The 24,221-nt window shown below is 36.6% G+C and overlaps 1 protein-coding gene across 9 annotated transcripts in view; it reads right to left on the bottom strand.

Annotated features, from left to right (window-relative positions):
* Window positions 1–24,221, bottom strand: part of RTTN (rotatin) — a 184,001-nt gene that overhangs the window by 36,795 nt on the left and 122,985 nt on the right. For 7 of the 9 annotated variants that reach the window (XR_012513060.1, XM_074383250.1, XM_074383252.1 and 4 more), the window contains 4 exons: window positions 22,925–23,015; window positions 19,224–19,377; window positions 16,412–16,549; window positions 12,712–12,926 (listed from right to left, as the gene is read on the bottom strand). Coding sequence is in view for 7 of the 9 variants with exons in the window: in XM_074383250.1 (XP_074239351.1) it covers window positions 12,712–12,926; window positions 16,412–16,549; window positions 19,224–19,377; window positions 22,925–23,015 (598 nt within the window). In the remaining 2 variants the exon portion in view is untranslated. Of the gene's footprint in view, window positions 1–6,318; window positions 10,435–12,711; window positions 12,927–16,411; window positions 16,550–19,223; window positions 19,378–22,924; window positions 23,016–24,221 lie in introns of those variants that run through there. The other 2 variants (XR_012513061.1, XM_074383255.1) reach the window with 2 other exon arrangements.

Below are 24,221 nucleotides of genomic sequence, written 5' to 3'. Positions count from 1 at the left end.
AAAGACATTTTTCAAAGAAGACATTTATGCAGCCAACAAACATACGAAAAAAAGCTTAATCGCTGGTCATTAGAGAAATTGAGATACCACCTCATGCCAGTTAGAATGGTGATCATTAAAAAATCAGAAGACAACAGATGCTGGAGAAGATGTGGAGAAATAGGAACACTTTTACATTGTTGATGGGAGTGTAAATCAATTCAACCATTGTGGAAGACAGTGTGGCGATTCCTCAAGGATCTAGAAATAGAAATATCATTTGGCCCAGCAAATCCATTACTGGGTAAATATCCAAAGGATTACAAATCATTCTATTATAAAGACACATGCACATGTATGTTTATTATGGCACTGTTCACAAAAGCAAAGACTTGGAACCAACCCAAATGCCCATCAATGATACACTGGATAAAGAAAATGTGGCACATGTACGCTAAAAAAGGATGAGTTCATGTCCTTTGCAGGGGCACGGATGAAACTGAAAACCATCATTCTCAGCAAACTGACACAAGAACAGAAAACTAAACACCGTAGGTTTTCACTTGTAAGTAGGTGTTGAACAATGAGAACACACGGACACAGGGAGGGGAATATCACACACTGGGGCCTGGGTGGGTGGGGGGCTACGGGAGGAATAGCAGGGGGTGGGGGGATTGGGGAGGGATAGCATTAGGAGAAACACCTAATGTAGATGACGGGGTGATGGATGCAGCAAACCACTATCATGGCACATGCATACCTATATAACAAACCTGCACGATCTGCACATGTACCCCAGAACTTAAAGTATAATAAATAAATTTTAAAAAATAACTTCTTTGAAACTAATGAGAACAATGATAACATACCAGAATCTCTGGGACACAGCTAAGGCAGGGCTAAGAGGAAAATTTATAGCACTAAATGCCCATATCAAAAAGTTAGACAGATCTCAAGTTAGCACCTAAAATCACAACTAAAAGAAGAAGAAAACAAAGAGCAAACCAACCCCAAAGCTAGCAGAACACAAGAAATAATCAAAATCAGAGCTTCACTGAAGGAGACTGAGACATAAAAAACCATTCAAAACAACAACAAAAGTGAGGAGCTGGTTTTTTGAAAAAATTAGTAAGATACATAGGCCACTGGCTAGACTAATGAAGAAAAGAGAGAAGATCCAAATAAACATAACCAGAAGTGAGGGGATTTCTCTGACTCAGAGAGAGAACTACCAGAGACTATTATGAACACTTCTATGCAACAAACTAAAAATCTAGAAGAAGTGGATGAATTCCTGAAAACATATATCCTCCCAAGATGAAACAGGAAGAAACTGAATCCCTGAACAGACCAACAATGAGCTCTAAAATGGAATCAGAAATAAATAGCCTGTACACCAAAAAGCCATGGACCATATGGATTTATAGCCTAATTCTACCAGATGTACAAAGAAGAGCTGATAACATTCCTACCGACATTGTTCCCCGAAAAATGAGAAGTAGGAACTCCTACTCAACTCATCCTATGAGGCTAACAACATCCTGATACCAACACCTGGCAGAGACACAATAACAAAAAAGGTAAATATTCTTGATGAACACTGATGCAAAAACTCTCAACAAAATACCAGCAAATTGAATCCAGCCGCACATCCAAAAGCGAATCCACCACAAACAAGTAGGCTTAATCCCTAGGATATAAGGTTGGTTCAACATACAGGCAAATAAATAAACATGATTCATCACATAAACGGAACTGAAGACAAAAAGAACGTGATCATCTCAATAGAGGCTTTCATAAAATTCAACATATTTTCATATTAAAAACTCTTAACAACCTAGGTGTTGAAGGAACATATCTCAAAATAATGAGAACCATCTATGGCAAATCTGCTGTCTACATCATACTGAATATGCAAAAGCTAGAAGCATTACCCTTGAAAACAGGCACAATACAAGGATCCCCTCTCGCACCATTCCTATTCAACAAAGTACTGGAAATTCTGGCCAGGGCAATCAGGCAAGATAAGGAAATAAAGGGCATCCAAATAGGAAGAGAGGAAGTCAAATTATCCCTGTTTGCAGATGACATAATCCTGTATCTGGAAAACCCCATCATCTCAGCCCAAAAGCTCCTCAGGCTGATAAACAATTTTAGCAAAGTCTCAGGATACAAAATTAATATGCAAAAATCACTAACATTCCTAAATACCAACAATCAAGCCAAGAGCCAAATCAGGAATGTGATCCCATCACAACTGCCACTAAAATAAATAAAATAAAATAAAATATAAAATAAAATTAAAATAAAATAAATTAAATAAATAAAATAAAATAAAATAAAATGCAGCATCTAGAAATATAGCTAACTGGGGGTGGTGAAAGATCTCTACAAGGAGAAATACAAAACACTGCTCAAAGAAATCAGAGGTGACACAAATGAATGGAAAAACATTCCATGCACAAGGCTAGGAAGAATCAGTATCGCTAAAATGGCCATACTGCCCAAAGCAATTTGTAGATTCAATACTATCCCTATCAAACTACCAATCACATCCTTCACAGAACTGAAAAAAACTATTATAAAATTCATAAAGAATCAAAAAAGAGCCCAAAATAGCCAAGGCAATTCTAAGCAAAAAGAAAAAAGCTGGAGGCATCAAGCCACTTGACTTCAAACTATACTACAGGGCTACAGTAACCAAAACAGCAATATTCAAATAGTACACCACAGGCCTTGGGCTCTGAGACATGCTGACTTCAGGTATGACCCAGTACATTCACAGCTATGTGGCTACAACAAAAGACTCTCTCTGTTTTAGAAAAGCAGAGGGAAGAGTAAATAGAACTTTGTCTTGCATCTTAGATATCAGCTCAGACACAGTGGGGTAGGGCAACAAGTAGGCTCTTGGGCTCCCTGAATCTAGGCTGAGGCTCTTGGACAGTATTTCTGGACCATCCCTAGTCAGAAGGGAACTGATTGTCCTGAAGCGTGAGCCCCAGGTCTGGCAGCATTCGTCACAGGCTGACAGAAATGCCCTAGGGCTCTACATGAACACTGGCAGCAGCCTGGCAGAACTCCTATGGGGCCATGGTAGTGGTGGCCAAAAGGAGAGGCTCCTCTTCCTGTGGAAAGGGAAGAGAAGAGCAGAAAGGATCCTGTATTGGGGTTTGAGTGCCAGCAAAGCTGCAGTAGAATATGAACATCAGGTAAAATTCTAAGGTTTTTCACTCTAATCCCAGCTCATAGACAGCATCTCTGGACTTGCTCAGAGTCTAGGGGAACTTACTGCTCTGAAGGGAAGGACAGAAACCTGGCTGGCTTTGCCACCTACTAATCATAAAGTCGTAGGGCCTTGGGCGAACACAGGTGGTAAGCAGGCAGCGACTGCAGTGGGCTTTGAGAGAAACCCAGTGCTGTGCTGACATCAGGTCTGATCCAGCGTAGTTCCAGTGGTGGTAGCCATAGGGGTGCTAACAACACCACACCACACCCCCAGTTCCAGGCTGCTCAGCACAGAGAAAGAGAAAGAGACTGTTTGTTTAGGAGAAAATGAGGGAAAAGAACAAGAGTCTCTGCCTGGTAAACTGGAGAATCCTTCCAGATCTCATCGAAGACCACTAAGGCAGTACCTCTACAAGTCTGCAAGAAACAAAGTGTTATTGGGCCCAATTCCCTTTGAATACCTGGAAAGCCTACTCAAGGAGGACACATACAAACAAGCCCAGACTGCAAAGACTAAAACAAATACCTATGCCCTGGCACTGATGAACATCTTCAAGCATCAAGATCATCCAGGAAAAAATGACCTCACCAAATGAATGAAAATAAGGCATCAGAGACCAAGCCTGGAGAAAGAGAGATACGTGAACTCTCAAACAGAGAATTCAAAATTGCTGGGTTGAGGGAAGTCAAAGAAATTTGAAATAGGAGAAGGAATTCAGAATTTTATCAGATAAACTTAAGAGACTGAAATACTTAGAAAGAATCAGGCAGAAATCCTAGAGTTGAAAAATTCAATTGGCATACTGACAAATACATCAGTCTCATAACAGTAGAGCTGGTCAAGTAAAAGAAAGCATTAGTAAGCTTGAAGGCAAGCTATTTGAAAACACACAGTCAGGGGAAAGAGACAAAAGAAAAAAAGAGAACAAAGAAGAATAAAGCATGCCTCCAAGATCTTAAAAATAGCCTTAAAAGGGCAAATTTAAGAGAAAGAGATATAGTAGAAAGTTTATTCAAAGGGATATCAGACAACTTCCCAAACCTAGGGGAAGATCAATATTGAAGTGCAAGAAGGTTACAGAACACCAAGCAGATTTAACCCAAAGAAGACATTTAAGAATCAAACTCCTAAAGGTCAAGGATAAAGAAAAGACCCTAAAAACAGCAAGAGAAAAGAAACAAATAACATACAGTGGAGCTCCAATATATCTGGAAATGTTACAGGCCACGAGAGAGTGGCATGACATATTTCAAGTACTGAAAGAAAAAAAAAAACAAAACGTTTACCTTAGAATAGTATAAAGAAGAAAAGATCCTTCAAGTATGAAAGAGAAATAAAAACCTTAGACAAACAAAAGCTGAAGGAATTCAGTAATACCAGACCTGTCCTACAGGAAATCGTAAATGGAGTTCTTCAATCTGAAACAAAAGCATTTTAATGAGCAACAACAAATCATCTCCCGGTACAAAATTCACTGGCAAGAGCAAGCACACAGAAAAACCCAGACAGTATTGTAACACTGTAATGGTGTTGTATAAACTACTCCCATCTTAAGTAGAGAGTCTAAATGATGAACCAATCAAAAATAACAGCTACAGCAATTTTTTAAAACAGCGAAAGTATAACAAGACATAAAGAGAAACAATTAAGAATTAAAAAGCAGGGAAGAGAAAGTTAGTGTACAGTTTTTATTAGTTTTCTTTTGCCTGTATGTTTATGCCATCAGCATTAAGTTGTCATTAGTTTAAAATAATGGGCTGTAAGGAAGTATTTGCAAGCCTCATCATGGTAACCTTGTAGCAAAAAAGATACAAATGGATACACAGAAACTAAAAAGAAATGAACACACCACCGAAGAAAATCATCTTCACTAAAAGAAAGACTGGAAGAAATTAAAGAAAGAGGCAATCATAAAACAAGTAGAAAACAAATAACAAAACAGCAGAAGGCAGTCCCTACTTGTCAATAACAACACTGAATGTAAATGGACTATGGACTAAACTCTCCAACAGAAACACATAGAGTGGCTGAAGGAATGAAAAAACAACACCCACTCATCTGTTGCCTACAATAAACACACTTCACCAATAAAAATATACATAGACTAAAAATAAAGGGATGGAAAAAGATATTCCATGCCAATGGAAACAAAAAATATTAGGAGTAGCTATACTTAATATCAGATAAAAATAGATGTCAAAACAAAAACTGTAAGAAGAGACAAAGAAAGTCATTATATAATGATAATGGAGTCAATGCAGCAAGAGAATATAATGATTTTAAGTATATATAGACCCATCACTGGAGCACTAAGATATATAAATACTAGAGCTAGAGAGAGCGAGAGCGAGAGCGAGAGAGGTCTCAAGACAATAATAGCTAGAGACTTCAACACCCCACTTTCAGCGTTGAACAGGTAAAACTTCCAGAGAGAAAGTCACCAAAGAAATATCAAACTTAATCTGCACTAAAGACCAAATGGACTTAATACATATTTACCAAACATTTCATCTAATGACTACAGAATACACATTCTTCTCCTCAGCATATGGATCAATCTCCACAATACACCAAATGTTAGGTCACAAAACAAGTCTTGAAACATTCAAGAAATTGAAATAATATCAAAGATCTTCTCTGACCACAGAATAAAACTGGAAATCAGAAACGAGAATTTTGGAAACTATACAAACATATGAAAATTAAACAATATGCTCCTGAATGTCCAGTGGGTTAATGAAAACGTTAGGAAGAAAATAGAATAATTTCTTAAAACCAATGATAATGGGGCCAGGTGTGGTGGCTCACACCTTGCAATCCCAGCACTTTGGGATGCCAAGGCAGGCAGACCACCTGAAGTCAGGAGTTCAAGACCAGCCTGGCCGGCCAACCAACATGCAAAAAATACAAAAATTAGCCAGGCATGGCAGCGAGCCTGTAATCCAGCTACTTGGGAGGCTGAGGCAGAAGAACTGCTTAAACCTAGGAGGCAAAGGTTGCAGGGAGCTGAGACTGCACCACTGCACTCCAGCCTGGGTGACAGAGTGAGACTCTGTATCAAAAACAAATAAATACAAACCAAAAACAAACAAAAAATGTATGTAGCAATTGGGGGCAGGGTGGGTGGGAGTTAAGACGCCTAAGGAAATAGTTGTGTGCACAGATCTTTTACTCCCTCTTGAAATCCCATTAAAATGACAAAAATGGGATCACACACACACACACACACACACACACACACACACACAACACAACCACCACCAAAAGCCTGAAAACTAGAAAGTAGATGGGTGAATGGCAAGTGTATTAGGCTTGGGAACCCTGAATTCTAAGTGGTGAATGGGGAAAGCTGAAAACTACCCCAGTCTATGCACTGAATTGCCCAAGGCTGAAGAAATTTAGCACCAGGTATCCCTGGATGTGAGGATAAAGGAGGGTTGCTTGAAGTCTCTATGAAGTAGTTATATGTCCAGATCCTGCCTGCCACCCACCAATTTCTATGTAACTAAGCCACTCTTCTTCCTAGCCCTTGCAAAATCCTGGATGTTTAGTCTCTGGAGAGGATAAATTAGGATTCTGAACTGGCAGAGAGAGGAACATTTGTAGGCAAGAGTATTCTACTAAAAACTTTGAAGGATTAAGTGAAATTGTGCAAACTAAATCCTAAGACCTCAGCTGTCATCTCTTACTTGACTCACATAACACTTGGCAGTTGAGTTTTTACCTCCAGGAAACAGATCATAAGACCATTTTCCAGGGAATCTGATAAGCCCCAGAAGATAAGCTTACAAAATAAGTAAGCTTGTTTGTCCCCTTACACAGCAACTGACAAGTTGCATTCATATGCTCAGGGATATCAATCTGCTTTGAGTTTTCCCTGTCTTAAATAGAGCACATAATCAAGATTACCAGACACCAAGAAAAGCTGCCAAACAGAAGAGACTAAAATAATTAGAGGAAAAGACAGAAAAGAGAGATTATGTAGGAAAAAGAAAACTTAATAGGAGTTCCAAATACACAGAGCATACAAAGTAGAGGGAATATCTCTGAAGTAATTTAGAACACATGAATTTACAGACGAAAAGAATCCCCAAGAGAGCCTGGCACAGTGGCTACAACAGATCCACACCTAGCTGCTTCAACTAAACATTTTAGAATACAAGAGATAAAGGAAAGATTCTAAAAACTTCCAGGGAGAAAGAAACCAGGAATTCTAAGGGCTTCAGAAATTTCTACAGTAAACATTTGGAATTAAAGAGAATAGACAATGTTTTCTAAATTCTGAAGTAAATGGTTTCCAGTCTAGAATTCTCACTAGCCTAACTACAAATTACATGCAAGGGTAGATAAAGACTTTCAGACATTTAGATCTCAAAAAACCTCATCTGTATCTTTTCTCTGAAAGCTAAGGGAGAAGAAACTCTAAGTGAAAAGGAGAGCATTAACCAGGAGAGGACCCAGGGGGTGGGAGACAGGGCGTGGGACGCAGGAGACTGCACATAGCAGAGCTAAAGGAATTCCTGGAACAAGGTGAATGGATATCCCAGGATGACAACGGCACCAAACAGGTCGGAAAGAATGCGAGAGATTTCCTCCTAAAGATGAAGTGATGAAATTCCGACAGTTCTGAACACACTGAGAGGATATTTAACTGCTGGCAAAGAGTGTGAAGTTTACAAGTAATAACAGGAAAGTCAGCACATTATAAAATAACAAAATAATTACCTCTAAGGCAAATAAAAGCTGTGCAAGAAAATGGAGTTAAACACTGTCTGTAACATGGTTCAATTGTGTGTAACACTGTCAAAGTTAACACCATTCATGCTGCCTATTCTCTAATAGGCATTATGGTATATGAATATTAGGAGAATAAGAAGGGAACTCATTTGGGCAGGGTAGGTGAGTGGGGCATGAAAAAAAAAAGCTAATGTCTCGTTTTCCATAGTAGGAATTCAACAGATAATATCTGAATAATCAAGACAAAGGAATATAAGCATGTTATTTAGAGACACAAAACAGAAGCTATAAAAAAGCAGCTAAATGAGGTATTAGTGGTCACCTCTGAGAAAATGACAAATGAAGGCAGAAATCTCCTACTTTTAGTAAAAACTAATAGATAGAACTGTTTGGTTCTCTAAAATGTGTACATGGCAAAACTGAAATCAAAGTCCAAAACCAAAAACAAACAAAAAGGAAACAAACAGGACTAACCTACGGTAAATTCACACACTTTCCAACATATACCGAAGGAAAGAAAGGCTGGAGTAAAGGACCGACTTTTCATCAGTTTCCATACAGTACTTACTGCAGACTGAACAGCAGTCTGAGCATCTCTGCACAGAACAGGTGGACATGGCTGGAAGTGTGAGAAGCCTGGAGGCAGCAAGGCTGAGAATAAACTCAAGCAGTAGATAACTAGCTCCCAGATGATGCAAATACGCAAAAAGACAAAAATCATTCAAGAAGATATAGAGCAAGAAATAATGTATTTTCATCAACCAAAATTCATTTAAATGTCACACTCTTTCTGGATTAATCCCTTCTGTACATTAAGTAATGTAGGGTATTCTAGGTTAAGATTTTTTGCTTTCTTTTCAAAAGGTACTTAAATGTAAAAAATAGGCTTTTCAATTACAGTAAACATTCATCAACAGATTTAAATATATAAGCCTTCCTTTCAACAGATTTACCCTTGAATTTTACCATTCACTAAATATGAGCACAAAATACATCAAAATAAGATGCAAGAGTTCCTTGTTTGCATTACTACTTTTAGATATCAGATGAAATAAGAAGCAAAATTAATTCAATATATCAGTTGATTAATATATAAATTATAGACAAAATCTACTACATATAGAGAATTTTTATCAATCTTGCTATCTATATGTATTTGCAAATAAAACATATTGAGCACAGTAGGCCCCCCTACCCTTTGGGGATCCATTCCAACACCCCCAGTGGATACCTAAAACCATGAATAGTGCCCAACTCTATATATTTTATGTTTTCTTCCTACACATATGTAACTACACTAAAGTTTAACTTATAAATTAGGCACGGTAGGAGAGTGACAATAACAAATAACATACAACAGTATAATAAAAATTATGTGACTGTGGCCTCTCTCTCTCTCTCTGTCTCTCTCTCAAAATATCTGACTATAATGCCCTCACCCTTCTTCGTCTTGTGATTTGTCAGTCTGATAACCAAGATGACTATACTAAGCGATGAATGGGCACGTATCATATGCAGTGCGGGTAAGCTAGACATAGGATGATTCACGTCCCAGGTTGAGGAGGGGGGAGAGAGAGCAAGATTTCATATTGCCACTCAGAATGGCATGCAATTTAAAACTTAAGAACTGTGTATTTCTGCAATTTTCCATTTAATATTTTGGACTACAGTTGACCATGGGTAACTGAAATCGTAAAAGGCAAAACTACAGATAAGGGGAGACTACTATATCTCCATAAACTAGGGAAGGTAAAATCTCCACTAAGTCAAATGTGTTCAATATTTTATGGACAAAAGACAGCTAAATATTTCTCAGAAAATATTCAAAGTCTGAAAGCTCCTCAAAACGGGCTTACAAAAAAAGTTATACATGACTGAAGATGTAACTATGCATAGTTTCAACATGTATCCCCTATGAGACAGTGCATAAAGAACCATTTAAAAGATAACTCCGCCCAGACATTTTAATTGAAGTTCTAATACAATAATTTGTTAGGAGGATGGAAATCTTAAAGGTAGCTAAAACTTAATAATAATGTAATAAACTCCTTCATTTTATACTTGACAAACTAAATCACAAGAAGTTAAGTGATATGCCTAAGGTCTCATATCAAATATTTTTTGAGTATGACTATACAGAAAATTTAAATAAATCTTTGAAGAACATCAATTTTAGAATATGATTTCTTCTGATAACTCAGACTGTAGTTTGCTTCATATAGCACTTGGCCCAACCCACAGACTCCATGGATACATAGTAAGCTACATTTATTACTTGTCAAACTGTGCTGCTGTTGAATGTATTGTAATAATATTTTAACTCACACATCTTGTTTCTACAGGGCAAAGAAAACAGTCCTCGTAGTTTAATAGACCCATTAACTGTCTCAACTTACATTAGATACATATTTTGTCGTAAATGTCCCAGAAATATAATTCCTCTCTTCACTTTGCCTGTGCACTTCTAACAGATGTCATGTATCCAAATTCTGCTGCTTACACAAACACGAAGCGTATGATTTATTAGGAAACACGGTTTAAACAATTGGTTAATAAATCCATACCCTCACAAAAAAACATGTTTTATAATTTAGAAGAAATAAAGAGGAATATTAGCTAGTCATTAGGAAAATCATTGAGATATTCTTTGACTGTAGGCTATCTCATTTTCTTTGTCCAAAAAGGTAACATAAAAAATTATAAACCAAAACTTTTATGATGAATAATATTACAAAGTACTAGGAAAAAATAAAAGTGAGGTAAATTTCAAATTCCTCTAGCACAGTTTGTTTTCCCCATCTATACTAACATAAAACTGATTCATTACCCTACATGGATCCATATTTATCTGAGTCTCATCACAGATCCTTCAAACACAGCACCACAAACAAGATTAAAGAGCTGGGAAATAAAATGGCCCTGGCTTTGCCTGGCTGGAAGTCTTTAAACTTCACCAGGTCCCGAGGTCCAGGAGGACTGGCTGTAGGATATGCACAGTCATCCATGCAAAGCCAGGCTCCCGAGCTATTGTCATTTTGGCCTTGGCTGCGGGGCGGGGCTCAGCACACTGCCCTAATTGCACTCTCTTCTGAGTGAAGTCACTGAAATTCTCTGATGAGGAAAGCATGTCAGCAAGAGCAAAAGCCTTTCCATAAGCAGGACAGTGCTCCAACCAAAGCCAAAGTTAGGAAATCTATAATTAAATTAGATAGAGGATATGGTGGGTGTGACTTTGAATTTTCCTCCTTATTACATTCTTTAAAGTGCAAAATTGGACTCAGTTAATCATTGGGAAATAAAGTCTGTTGTTCTGACTTTGAAAAGGTGTGACTTTGAATTTTCCTCCTTACAACATTCTGTAAAGTGCAAAATTGGACTCAATCAATCATTGGGAAATAAAGTCTGTTGTTCTGATTGGGAACGAGAAAACTGGGACAATGTCTAGTTTTTGTTTTCAACTAAGAAAATTTGAGTGACATCACAGTGAGGCAGTAGGTACAGGAAAGCTATGGCTTCCCAAGAATAAGAGAGTTTTAGAGAAATGCTTTGAGAAATCTTTCTCCCTAGACCTCTATCCAGGCTTCTGAAGGCTCTGCTGGTGACAGAGGAGAAAATGGGGGCTACCTTAACAGGCTTCTTATCCATGCTGGAAAGTCAACCAGATTCTGTAGCACAAGGGAGATAAAGTCCCCTGAGGAGCCCTGTGACATTCTCCACAGGACAATTCCGGGGTGAACCCAGGAGCATCATCTCCTCTCTTTCAGGCATTCCTTTCTGCATCTAACATAATCAAGGCTGGTGCCCAACATGCACAAGCGGTCATACCAGAAATATCTGCATGACCATGTCTCTCACAGGCAAAGAAGGGGGTGAAAATCTCCAAATTCTAAGCAACAAAGGGACGATAACAAATCAACACAGGAACAATCTTCTGTCTTGGCCAAATGTGACTGATTGGGAAACTGAAGCAAATTCTTCAAAAAACAGTTCTACTTTTTTATCTTTCAGTGAGAAGACAAAAATCATAAAACCATATGATTAAAGAGAGTAATTCTAAATACTGAAAAATATAGAAATATTCCCATTTGTAAAAAACATCGAACTTTAACTTAGAAAACACAGTTTTTAAAAAATTACTCATCTACTTATAAAATAATACTTTAGTGATTTTAGAATGTTTTCTGATGAGTAAAATTCTTGATTCATATTTTAGGACTGTAAACATAAGTCTGTAAGATAAAACAGGCAACAGGGCTTGGAAAGAGGGCATTTTCTTCCAAATGTGCCAGACGAGTCCACTTACCTATACATGTAACCAACCTCAAAAAAATCTGTGGTCCATTTATAGAAATCAAATGTCACTTAGGATATATTTTCAAAGATGTAGACATACCTTTAAAATTGCAATAAATTTTGAACTGTAACTACATTCCTGAAATATATCCATTTTGGTCATGATATGAAACAGTGTTTTCATCAACTGTTGGATTTAGATTAGTAGTATTTCACTTCAGATTTTACATCATATTCACTGAAGAAACTGGTCAATATAAGGGGTTGGGGCTAAGGAGGAGATAGTTAATTTAACTTTATAAACTTTTATATCATTTAAAAAGTCATAATAAGCATTAATTACTATTTCTTAATTTAAATGACTAAGTTGAAATCAGTAAATAAATTTAAATGACTGAGAAAGTTTTTAACAAGACCATGACTGAAAGTGAATTCATTTAAACACCAAAGTTTTTAAAAACAAAGAAATGATATACCTGAAGAATTACATCACTAAGTCGTTGAGAGTTCTGATTTTCCTGAGACTTATCAAGAAGTGAAGCCATTGCTGGACTACGGCATAAACTTGTTTTGCTCTTATCCTGGAGATGCTCTTTTGCTTCTTCAGTCAAGAGAACAGAAAGGAATTGCAAGCTGGCAGTATACAGGGCAGGACACGTGGCGGACAAGCTCACACATTTGCAGAACATATCTAAAAGAATAATTTCAGATGTGACTGTGTGAAAATTTCTTCAAAATTAAAGAAGCAAATCAAATTGATTTTAAAGTAACTATACTCTGGATCATTTAGATTACCAACTTGTGTGACTGTGTCATGATTTTCAAACAAGCTGGTGCCAAATAGTACTTAAAAGCAAGACTTGGGCTGGGTGTGGTGGCTCAAGCCTATAATCCCAGCACTCTGGGAGGCCAAGGTGGGTGGATCACCTGAGGTCAGGAGTTCGAGACCAGCTTGACCAACGTGAAGAAACTCCATCTCTACTAATAATACAATATAAGCCAGGTGTGGTGGCGCATGCCTGTGATTCCAGCTACTTGGGAGGCTGAAGCAGAAGAATCCCCTGAACCTGGGAGGCAGAGGTTGCAGTGAGCCAAGATTGTGCCACTGCACTCTAGCCTGGGCAACAAGAGCAAAACTCTGTCTCAAAAACAAACAAACAAAAAAGCAAGACTTAGTATGCAGTCTTGGCACAATTTACAAACAAATATTTCATAGCAGTTCAGGCAGTATATAAGTGGTCATGAACTGATTCACAAACTTAACACAGAGTGGAAAGAACAGTCCAAACCCAAAGGAATTTACACTGAAACAGTCATTACTTTCCGGTTATGAGCAATGATTTTGTTTAATCAAAATAACATGTTGTATTACATTTTACTAACTTGAAAATTTGTATTTATAATTTTCTTTGATTTTATATTTTAGATTTATGCTTATGTGAGAATTATGACCATAAAAATTTTTACTTAGATTTTGGCTTGTACAAATTAAAGTTACATAAGAAAAATAAAGTAGTCAGCAGTAGGATTTCATGAGAATTACATTCATTTAAAGGATGTCCAAATATTAGTCAAGTTTGAGAAAAGATTGTTATAGATAACACAAATTATGGAGTGACCATGAGATGTTTTAAATGTACATGAGCATATGAGATGGAAACTGATTTAAGAAAAAAAAAAGATGGCAAAAAAAAAATCAATGATAATTGTTATTAATGTTTTCATTAACATTACTATTATCAAAACCGTTTATGCAGTGTTACTTTTGATTAGCACTATTATTACATAAAATTGTACAGATATTTTGAAGGCAGGTTTTGAATTTAATACGTATTTATTTTATCACTAGGGAAATAGTGTCAGGTAAATAAGTTTAAGTCTGAGGTCAGCAAACTTTTTCTGTAAAGGGCCAAATAATAAGTATTTTATACTCTGCAGGTAACTGCCTTTGTCACAACTAGTTACCTCAATTGTTGTAGCATGAAAGCAGCCATGTGCAATATGTAAATAACTGTGGCTGTGTTCCAATAAAACGTTATTTACCAAAACACTGCAGGACAGATTTATCTAATGTGGGTAGCATCATGCTTTCTAGTGATATTATTGGTGATTCAGGTAGCAAACTAATTTTCCCCCAATGCATGCAAGAAGAAGATTCCAATGTCTCAATCAGTCAATCTCTTTCAATTATTATCTTTTTAACAAAATAATGATATCCTGAGTACACACTGTACTCCCTCCACGGTAGACTAAGAACTCCTATATCCAGAAAACTAACAATTCTGTTCCTTGTTAAACATACATTTGCCATAACTCTTACTATTGCTTTAGTTAAAAATTGTATCATGCATTTAAGTTTATGGAATGATCAAATGAGTCAGCTGAATTAGCAGGTACTTTGGAAACAAGATAACTCAGTTTTGAATAAATATAAGCAGATTATTTTAAAAGGTTATATAAATATTAGTTGTGAATATTTATGTCAAAAAACAGCTTTTGCTATGGTAAAATTTGGGAAGCTTTATGAAAAATTAAAGATTAGTTATTTTTAAATAATCATGTTTCTTTTAGTGGCTATCATACAAAAAACATTTTATAAAAATAATTACACTATACTCTTGGTATTTTGGTACTATAAGAAAATTCTGATGTCATGAGACAAGATAATATTTTTATCATAACTTTCCATGTTATCATGTATACAGAACTATATATGTAGATTTATCCACATACAATGCACATATGTCAGAAACGATACTAGCTTCTATATCAACACAAGAAAATTTATCTCATTGCTTTATGATCATATCATATGTACCTTTATGAAACCACAGACTTAAAACTGACAAATGGGACCTAATTAAATTAAAGAGCTTCTGCACAGCAAAAGAAACTATCATCAGAGTGAACAAGCAACCTACAGAATGGGAGAAAATTTTTGCAATCTACCCATAATATCCAGAACCTACAAGCAACTTAAACAAATTTACAAGAAAAAAACAACTCCACCAAAAAGTGGAGAAAGGATATGAACAGACACTTCTCAAAATAAGACACTTATGTGGACAACAAACATGAAAAAAAGCTCATCATCACTGGTCATTATAGAAATACAACTCAAAACCATAATGAGATAACATCTCACACCAGTTAGCATGGTGATTATTAAGAAGTCAGGACAACAGATGCTGTCAAGGCTGTGGAGAAAATGGGAATGCTTTTATACTGTTGGTGGGAGTGTCAATTAGTTTAATCATTGTGGAAGACAGTGTGGGAATTCCTCAAGCTCTAGAATCAGACATACCATTTGACCCAGAAATCCCATTAATGGGTATATACCCAAAGGATTATAAATCATTCTACTATAAAGATACATGCACATGTATGTTTACTGCAGCACTATTCACAATAGCAAAGACTTGGAACCAACCCAAATGCCCATCAACGATAGACTAGATAAAGAAAATGTGGCATATGTACACCATGAAATACTATGCAGCCATAAAGAAGCATGAGTTCATGTCCTTTGTAGGGATATGGATGAAGCTGAAAGCCATCATTCTCAGCAGACTAAAATGGGAACAAAAAACCAAACACCACATGTTCTCACTCACCAATGAAAATTAAACAATGAGAACACATGGACACAGGGAGGGGAACATCACACACTGGGGCCTGTCAGGGACTGAGAGGGAAGGAGAGGGAGAGCATTAGGATAAATACCTAATGCATGCAGGGCTTAAAACCTAGATGATAGGCTGATGGGTACCATCATGGCACATGTATACCTATGGAACAAAGCTGCACATTCTGTACGTGTCCCAGAACTTAAAGTAAAATGAAAATAAAGCAGGGTGGCCAATATAATGTTCTCAATAAAAAAGAGCTTCATGAATGAAATCTTTAAAAATCTTAAAAAATAAAAATAAAATAAAACCACAAGTTTTTCTAACTCACCTTTATGTTATCTTAAAATGTGTTTCAATTTTGCAAAAATACATTTGCGGGGGTCTCCTCAAGATCACAGCAAATTTTTCAAATCAAGCACCCTAATATCGCTTTTATATGCTACACCATCATTACTTAATTTTAATGAATTCACATACCTAAGCAGGCAGAATAATTATCTCTTTCTATTAGCACAAAGCCCCCAAGATTATGCGATTATCATCTTACCAATCATTGCTGTCCAGTGCTTGGCCAGGGCCACAGTAATAGATGGGAGTGTGATGGCACCAGTCTTCCTCAGGAGCGTGGCCAGAAGATTAAATAAATGTGTCCATGTGAGATAAAAAGCTGATATTAACTCTGTATCTATAAAATTAATCAAAACACTTCAAGTTATTAACACAAAGAAGGAAAAGAACCTTTCAAGATATAAAACGTACACAGACACTTCATTACACTTAAAATGAGGGGTTTGCACTTACCAATGAAGACAAATCTAATTCAGCATTAAGCAAAATTTATTTCAGTCAACTTCTCTTTTCCATTGCTTCTTAAGAGATCTCCCCTCCACCCTCCTGCATACAAAGACACACTCCCAAACTCTCCTCTTATTAAAGCATACTCAAGAACCATCAGAAGATATGACAAACTGAATAGTAAGCCATGACTGCAGAACTACATATTGGCACATTATAAAAACATGCCATGGTTTGTGTTACTTTTGTCAGAGTAAGTTTTCCTCTATTTCCTTTATCTCCTCCAGCAGCTTTGTGCAGGGGTGAAAGGAAAGCACAATGTGCCAAGGTCAAGGTAGAAAAGAAAGAATTTCTTTGAAGAACCAAGAAGAACCAAGAAAAGTTATCATCCCACAAAGAAAACTATGATACCAAAGAAGATTCTGCAGCTCTGTCTGTGGCTAAGGATGTAGCAATTAACCTTCTAGGGTGAGGACACCTTTTCCCATCTCTACACTCAGGTAAATGGAAGCTGGAGAGCAGTAGCTGAGAACTCTCTCTGACCATGTCATCAGCAGGATTTGTCATCTTTTATCAAATTCCACTATAATGTATAGGACACTAACTCCAAGGACATCCATCTAGGTGTACTTCAGCACCTATGAGGTACTTGAAAATTGCATCTTCCTAGGGGATTAGATTTAGCAGTCCTTGGTGGCTCTCACCTCTTTTGCCATTGGTGGCTCCCTAAAGAGTTTATTTTAGAAATATGTTTCCTTATTGCCATCCCCACAAAATTTTAATTCCACAGATATACTGTATATCTCTTTACGTACTATATGTGTATATGTACTTTGAACATAAAAAGAGTAAGTATACAGCTTACTGTTTTTATTCATTACAGGCTTAAGAACAGCCGAATAAAACATTTAAGCTGAAAGTTAAATTAAAAATTAAAGACCTATGAACACGAAATTTAACTTTGCAACTAAACTTGCTGAATAGCTTTTCACATAATTTATTTACTTATATATAGCACAATGTATCAATTTATATACATAAATTAGCAATCCATATAAACACATAATAGCAACATAATAAATTCTTATAAAATCATTTAAAACTTATTTTCCCAGAAAAAAATTTTAAAACAATTTCTTAAAAAATACTTTTAGTGAATTTTTAAAATCTTTTGCTAGATATGAGAAAACAATTTTTAATTTAACCAGCTGATAGATGTACATTCAGATATTGTTGACATTTTTTCCTTTCAGCACTTGATATAATTAATGAGTTAAACAACTTTTATGCAATTAAATAAAATACATACTACTTTCATTTGATTTTCAAAACCCAAAATCATACAGAAAAGCAAGAGGGTCAATAAAAGGCATTCACAAGACAGCCAGTAGCAGCCAAGATGCAGAGACCACCTTTTGCTATATGACCTTGGGATCAAATAATCAACCAAAAGTCCTCCAACTGCCATCATCTATTCGCGACAGTTTTGTAGCACTCAGCATGCACACATCTTGTATATTTTCCATGAACTCAACATCAATGCTTCTCAAGGAATTTTCAAGAAAAATCAAGAAGAGAAATATTAAGTAATAAGATTGTCTCAGGTAGAGCTGAGCTATGGTTTTTTCAATGTTTTTGCCTCACCCTCTTCTCCCCAGAATCAATTTTCACTCCTTAGGGAATAGGGGAGATATCGCCTTGTTGACCTTGTCCAGTCTAACCTAATAAGCTTAGTTAGGGCATCACTGCCTCTTGTTGAATTTCTAAGAAAGGAATTACTATTCTTTCAGCATCGAGATCATTTTAACACCGATGAGATGCCGAGAACTGGCTTTAATGGGTATCATAACACACTTCATTTTCCAGACCTAAAATCAAGTAAATCCAAAGTTCAAATAAAAATAAACTGAAAGGCAAGGAGAATTACCAAATGGTCAATTACTTCATTATAAATGATTATTTCCACTTTTAAAACAATTATACTAGATTTTGACAAAGATCATACATTGCTTTAATTTTCTCTATTAAGCATTACATTCAACTTTTCATCATAAAATTTTTCCTCTGGAGATAACATTAGATCACTATCTATCTATCTATCTATCTATCTATCTATCTATCTATCTTTCTATCCATATATCTATATATATACATACATATATATATATATATTTCAATAATTTAGGACCTTAGGAACTTTTTGTCATGTTCTATATTGGCTTATACTTGTTATTGAGAATGATTTATTAGGTTTTTGGCCTTAGCCACAGTTTATAAGAATAATTAATACCCAGAACTCCCTGTACTTTCTAACATCACACAGAGAGCTTTGCCCTCATTTAAACTGAAAACTCAGGGATGGTCCTTTATTATACTACACACTTGTCTCAAGTGATACCATTAAAAGGCATCAAAACTGTAAAACACACTATCAAAGCCTTCCAGACTACTAGCAAAAAGCAACGCAAAAAGTAACCTTCAAGTGAATATCTGGAACAGACTAAGTTTTTTTTTTTTTCTCAGTATTATTTATGTACATTCTAAACTAAAAAAATTAAACTTACCTAATACATCTTTGGTGCATATGGTGAGAATTCCAATGATATTAGTGATAAGAGGTTTCATAAGCTTTTCCTGAATCACAAGGTCAGGCTCTACCAACAAACATGACTGCAGAAGCCTGGACAAAGAGGATAGGTATTCCAGGAGAAAGGAAACCTGTTTGAAAAGGAGGACAGGGTACAATCAAACATGCCATATAAAAAGTCCATCTCAGTGATACAGCATTTTACTTTTGTAATACAAGTTAATAAAAAACTAATAAAATATTAATCATAATTTTTAAAGATCTGAAATTATCACATAACAGACAAAGCATTACTTTTCTCATAAGCATGTCATCCAGTCATATTAACACTGTCAACTACACACCAAACCAAGCAATAGTTTCAACGTCAAGTTTTGAATTCCATTTAAAGAAGAAAAGTCTTGGCCAAGTGTGGTGGCTAACACACCAGTACTGTAATGCCAGTCCTTTGAGAGGCCATGGTGGGCAGATGGCTTGAGCCCAGGAGTTTGAGACCAGCCTGGGCAACACAGAGAGATCTTGTCTCTACAAAAAAATACAAAAATTAGCTGGGTGTGGTGGTGCACACCTGTAGTCCCAGCTACTTAGGAGGCCAAGATGGGAGGACCACTTGAGCCCAGGTGATGGAGGCTGTAATGAGCTGTGATCACACCACTGAACTCCAGCCTGGGTGACACAGCAAGACCCTGTTTCAAAAGAAAAAAAACAGTCTCCATATTTTTCAAGTAGTCAAATTATAAAAATCAGTATTCTGGAAGAAGTAGAAAAGTGTATAACAAAGCCATAAAGTCTACAATTTTGTAAAGAAAGAAAGACTACAAAAATACTCTTCAGAGTGTATAATTGGGGGCAGGGTAGAGGGGGAGAATGGCCTAGTAGCCTACTTATTACTACAAATAAAATGCAAATATATTCTACTTTTGCCCACAGCATAAAAATACTATTATTAATTATAAGAGAAAAAAATTAAAGCTTCTTCGATATTACCAACAAAAGCATCTCTGGAATTTGCCTGATGCTAATATTGTTAAGTATTAACTGGAAAAAAGTACTTTTCAGAAAAATAATCCTCTGAATATGCAACAATTAAAGAATGAGCTGTGTGATGTCTCATTTGTCCTCTATGCTCAAGCAATGAGCCAGTACATATAAGAGAATTTTGTAAGATATTCTCAAACCAGTCATTCTCTCTCTCTGTACACATACACACACGCTTCTTTTCCTCACCTTATTCTGAGGTTGTAAAATGTAATTAGGAGTCGAAGACCTGTTGTAAATTTGTGGAGAATGTGTCTCTGAGATCAATGGTCTCAGATTATTTAAAAATAGTTCTGTCTACTTCTCCTGATGAATATGTCCTCTCTTTATCTAACCTACAAACTTACTTTATATAAAAGCATAGGTGGCTCTAGCCTTCACAAACTCTTCAGTCGGTAATATTTAATTTGTTTATTGCTGTGAAGTCTTTTTTGAGATTTCATATTATATTCCTATTCTACACTACTGGAATTATAGCAAGTCTGACCTTTGGATGTATAAAATATTACCATAAATAGATAAACCATGCCAGGTGAGAGGCAAGAAGTGTTACAGAGAAAAAGCTGAATTGCTCAAGATTACTTTGTATATGATCACATTCAAGGTTAAATAAAGTATTAATATATTAATAGTAGTTGATAAAGTAACTCTTTTTCTATGCATGGTCTGCTTCAAAAAAACATACCAACCTACCGACCACAGATTTTAATGCATCACACCTTTAGCAGAGTATCACCGCACCACCAGTGCCCTGCCCTCCCCGGCTGCTGCAGGCACTCACAGTCTCTGCTTAAGTGTCACCCACAGAAGGCCTTTTCCTTTCCACCCTACCTAAAAATAGCCACCTCTCCCCTTGCTGACACACCCTTTTACCCACTCCCACTGACTTCTGTCCCTGTCATTTGTGACTACCTTTTTAAATACACTTTATTTGTTTACTGTCTGTCTCCTGCATTTAGGACACAGAATCTATGTGAGCAGAGACGCTTGTCTGTTTTGTTCAAGGATGTATCTATCACTAGCACCTAGAACAGAATCTGGTAAAGCAGAGGCTCAAGAATTTTCTGGAATGAGCGAATGATCTTACATACATACCAGTAGCCCCGAAGCACTGAAGCTACATAAGGCCAGCTAGCGCAGTGGTTCAGAATGTGGGCCCCGGAAGTGGCCTGCACATGTTGGAATCTATGTCAGAGACCTGGGGCAAGTCACTCACCTCTCTGGGCCTCAGGCATTTCCTTGATAAAATGACATTAACAATACTTCATGATTGTTGATTGTTGTGAAGATTACAAAAATCAACAAAAACAAGTACCCATACATGTTTGCTACTGCTGCTGTTCGTCCACTGCACAAGCATCATGTGAGCACATGTGATGAGGCGAGCCCTGTGCTGGACCCTCAGAACACAACAGCCCATAACAGCCAGCCAAGTCCTGACTTCATGGAGCTGAGCGTGTCCCTCTGACCTCACGTTGCCCTCACAGATTCCGGTGCAGCCACTCCGCCATCCTTGCCGTTTCTCGGATAGGCCAAGCATACCTCAACCCCGGGGGTCTTACAATGACCCTGGGACTAGCTTCTTCACTAACGTCGGGTCCCGCGTCAGCACCTACTCATCCAAAGTGGAACAGCCCTACCCTTCCAACTCTGACATCACTTCCTGTTCCTTGCTTTAGTTTTTCTTCTGAGATGTCTATCATCATCAAGCATATATATTTTCTCATTATCTATTCCCCCGACTTGAGGGAGGGTCTTTGCTTTATTCACTTGGAGAAGATCCAGGCACACAGTAGGTACTCAATGGAGACTTTTTGGATGGAGAGCAGGAAAATGGAGGAGACAGTCATTATGCAATAGGCTCGCTCAAGTGAAAACACTGCACCAGGACAAGTGCTTCAAAGACCATGTGTGTAGCGTTCCCAAACTTTTCAACTGATTCAGCTCTTATTCCCTGTCTTACTCAGCTCAAGAACACATCTCAAAGCGAGAGATACTGGTCTAGTTCACCTTTAATTGATGACCTCCCAAAAAGTCTTACAGTCCTTCTTAAAATCTAATTTTGAAATAAAATTTCTGTTAGCAACAGCTACATGAATAATTGTTAAGCATGTTTTATATACAGATTCTAGCTAAATTCTAGACAAGAATTTAAAATAATAAATATCTGTGAAGAAACAAGAATAAATTATTTTTATCAAATTGGGTTTTGAAAATACATAACTTAGTCACCAAATATCTTAACAACTTTAACTCTGGTGTAAATAACAGACATAGCAGAGATAGCCTAAAATCAAGAAGCAGAAGATGAACTATACCAATGTCCAACCGTCCCTCTTTATTAAAGTGGTGCTCCAAGATATCCAGACACTTGATTATACATTTAAAGTTGGTTAATGATGGAGTCAAGAATAGAATCTAGGTCTTCAAACCCCACTTCTCTTTTCTAACATCCAAACATGTCTCATATTAAAATTTTAAGTAACATATTTCAAATAACCTCATTATACCATGTATATGTTGAGAGGTTTTCATCCTTTTCCTACGGCTAGTATCTCCTCAGCAAGATTTATATTTTTGACACCTAACGTAAACAAACTCACAAACAGACATGAGGCAAGACAGACTTGAGATGCTTACCTGAGCCTGAGTATGTTCAGCTGGAGGTGATGAAGGCAGCAGGGTCCTGAGTTCCTGGACACATATCTGTATGAGGGTAGCATCTGCAATGCTGTGAAGATCAGAAAAAGAACATCCTTCAGAAAATTAGTATACTTTCTATTAAAGGTTAATAACTTGGAATTTGAAATTTAAAGGTAACTCGAATACAATTCAAGAGGAAGGATCTTTGTAAGCGAAGAAAATGTTTATAAAAAGATATCCCAAAGAATTTTAAATTGTATTCTGGATTACCTTCAAACAGGAAAAATATCTTGTCAGAGAAAGGTGAGAAGCAAAGAGTTCTGAAGAAAATATCTAAGGAAACCAAATTAAAAGCAGAATAAAATAAAATACAGCCGCCCATTCAGGAAGAAAACAAATGAGTAAAAGGAACCCTGGTGGTTACTTTCCTAATAAAATAACAAAAACACTGGTTAAAATAGCAAAAACACCATTCATATTTAGAAAGTAAAAAACAAAATAAAGTAAAACAAGCAGGAATTTTTTTAAGTCAAAAATGAAAAACAGGTATGGAAATATGATAAGCCTTTGCCATAAAAGATCTTTTAATGCCAACATCAAACTCTTAGCTGACTCCTAAGAAGCAAAGAATATCCTATCCCTAGAGCTCCATTTTGGTTATCTTCAGACAGGAGGAGCATCCAGGAAGGAAAGCCGACTGACTAGCAGTTACTTTTCCAATCCAAGTAGGCACAGTAGAAAAATGAGCAATACATATTAAAGCCAGAACACACTCATATGCCATTGCATATTATACATGGTAAAGGAATAATTACAATTGAATAAGGTGAAACCAGCTACTTCCAGAGTTCATATTTTTTAGAGTTTCCTTAATATCCCAAAAGGAGAATGCACTAAGATTTGGCAGAGACGGAAGACATTCCAGATAGTGAAAGTTTAAAGGTAAAGAGACAGAGAGGCAAAGAAATGCAAATGAACATGTGGTCAAAGGAGGCAGGTATGGTTGGCTACAATAAACTGGACACCAGAAAAAAAGAGAAGTCATACTTACTAATAGATAAGGGGGTATCCTAGATACCATCACTTTTAATTCTCACACTAACCCCATTAAATAGATGTTAATGACACAGTAGGGATTAAAGTAATTTCCCAAGGCTGCAAGCTACTGAGTGAATGAACTATAATTAGACCTTAGGTTGCCTGAATTTCTAGTCCTTTTCGACTCTGCTTTATTAGAAATTCAGAAAAACTATGTCACAGACTGATTAATATCAGATAAGTAATAAAAATTCAA

Source organism: Saimiri boliviensis, chromosome 13, assembly GCF_048565385.1.
Source record: "Saimiri boliviensis isolate mSaiBol1 chromosome 13, mSaiBol1.pri, whole genome shotgun sequence".
Taxonomy (NCBI): domain Eukaryota; kingdom Metazoa; phylum Chordata; class Mammalia; order Primates; family Cebidae; genus Saimiri; species Saimiri boliviensis.
Note: the sequence above shows the minus strand (reverse complement) of the source record. Positions and strands in the feature narration are given on the sequence as shown.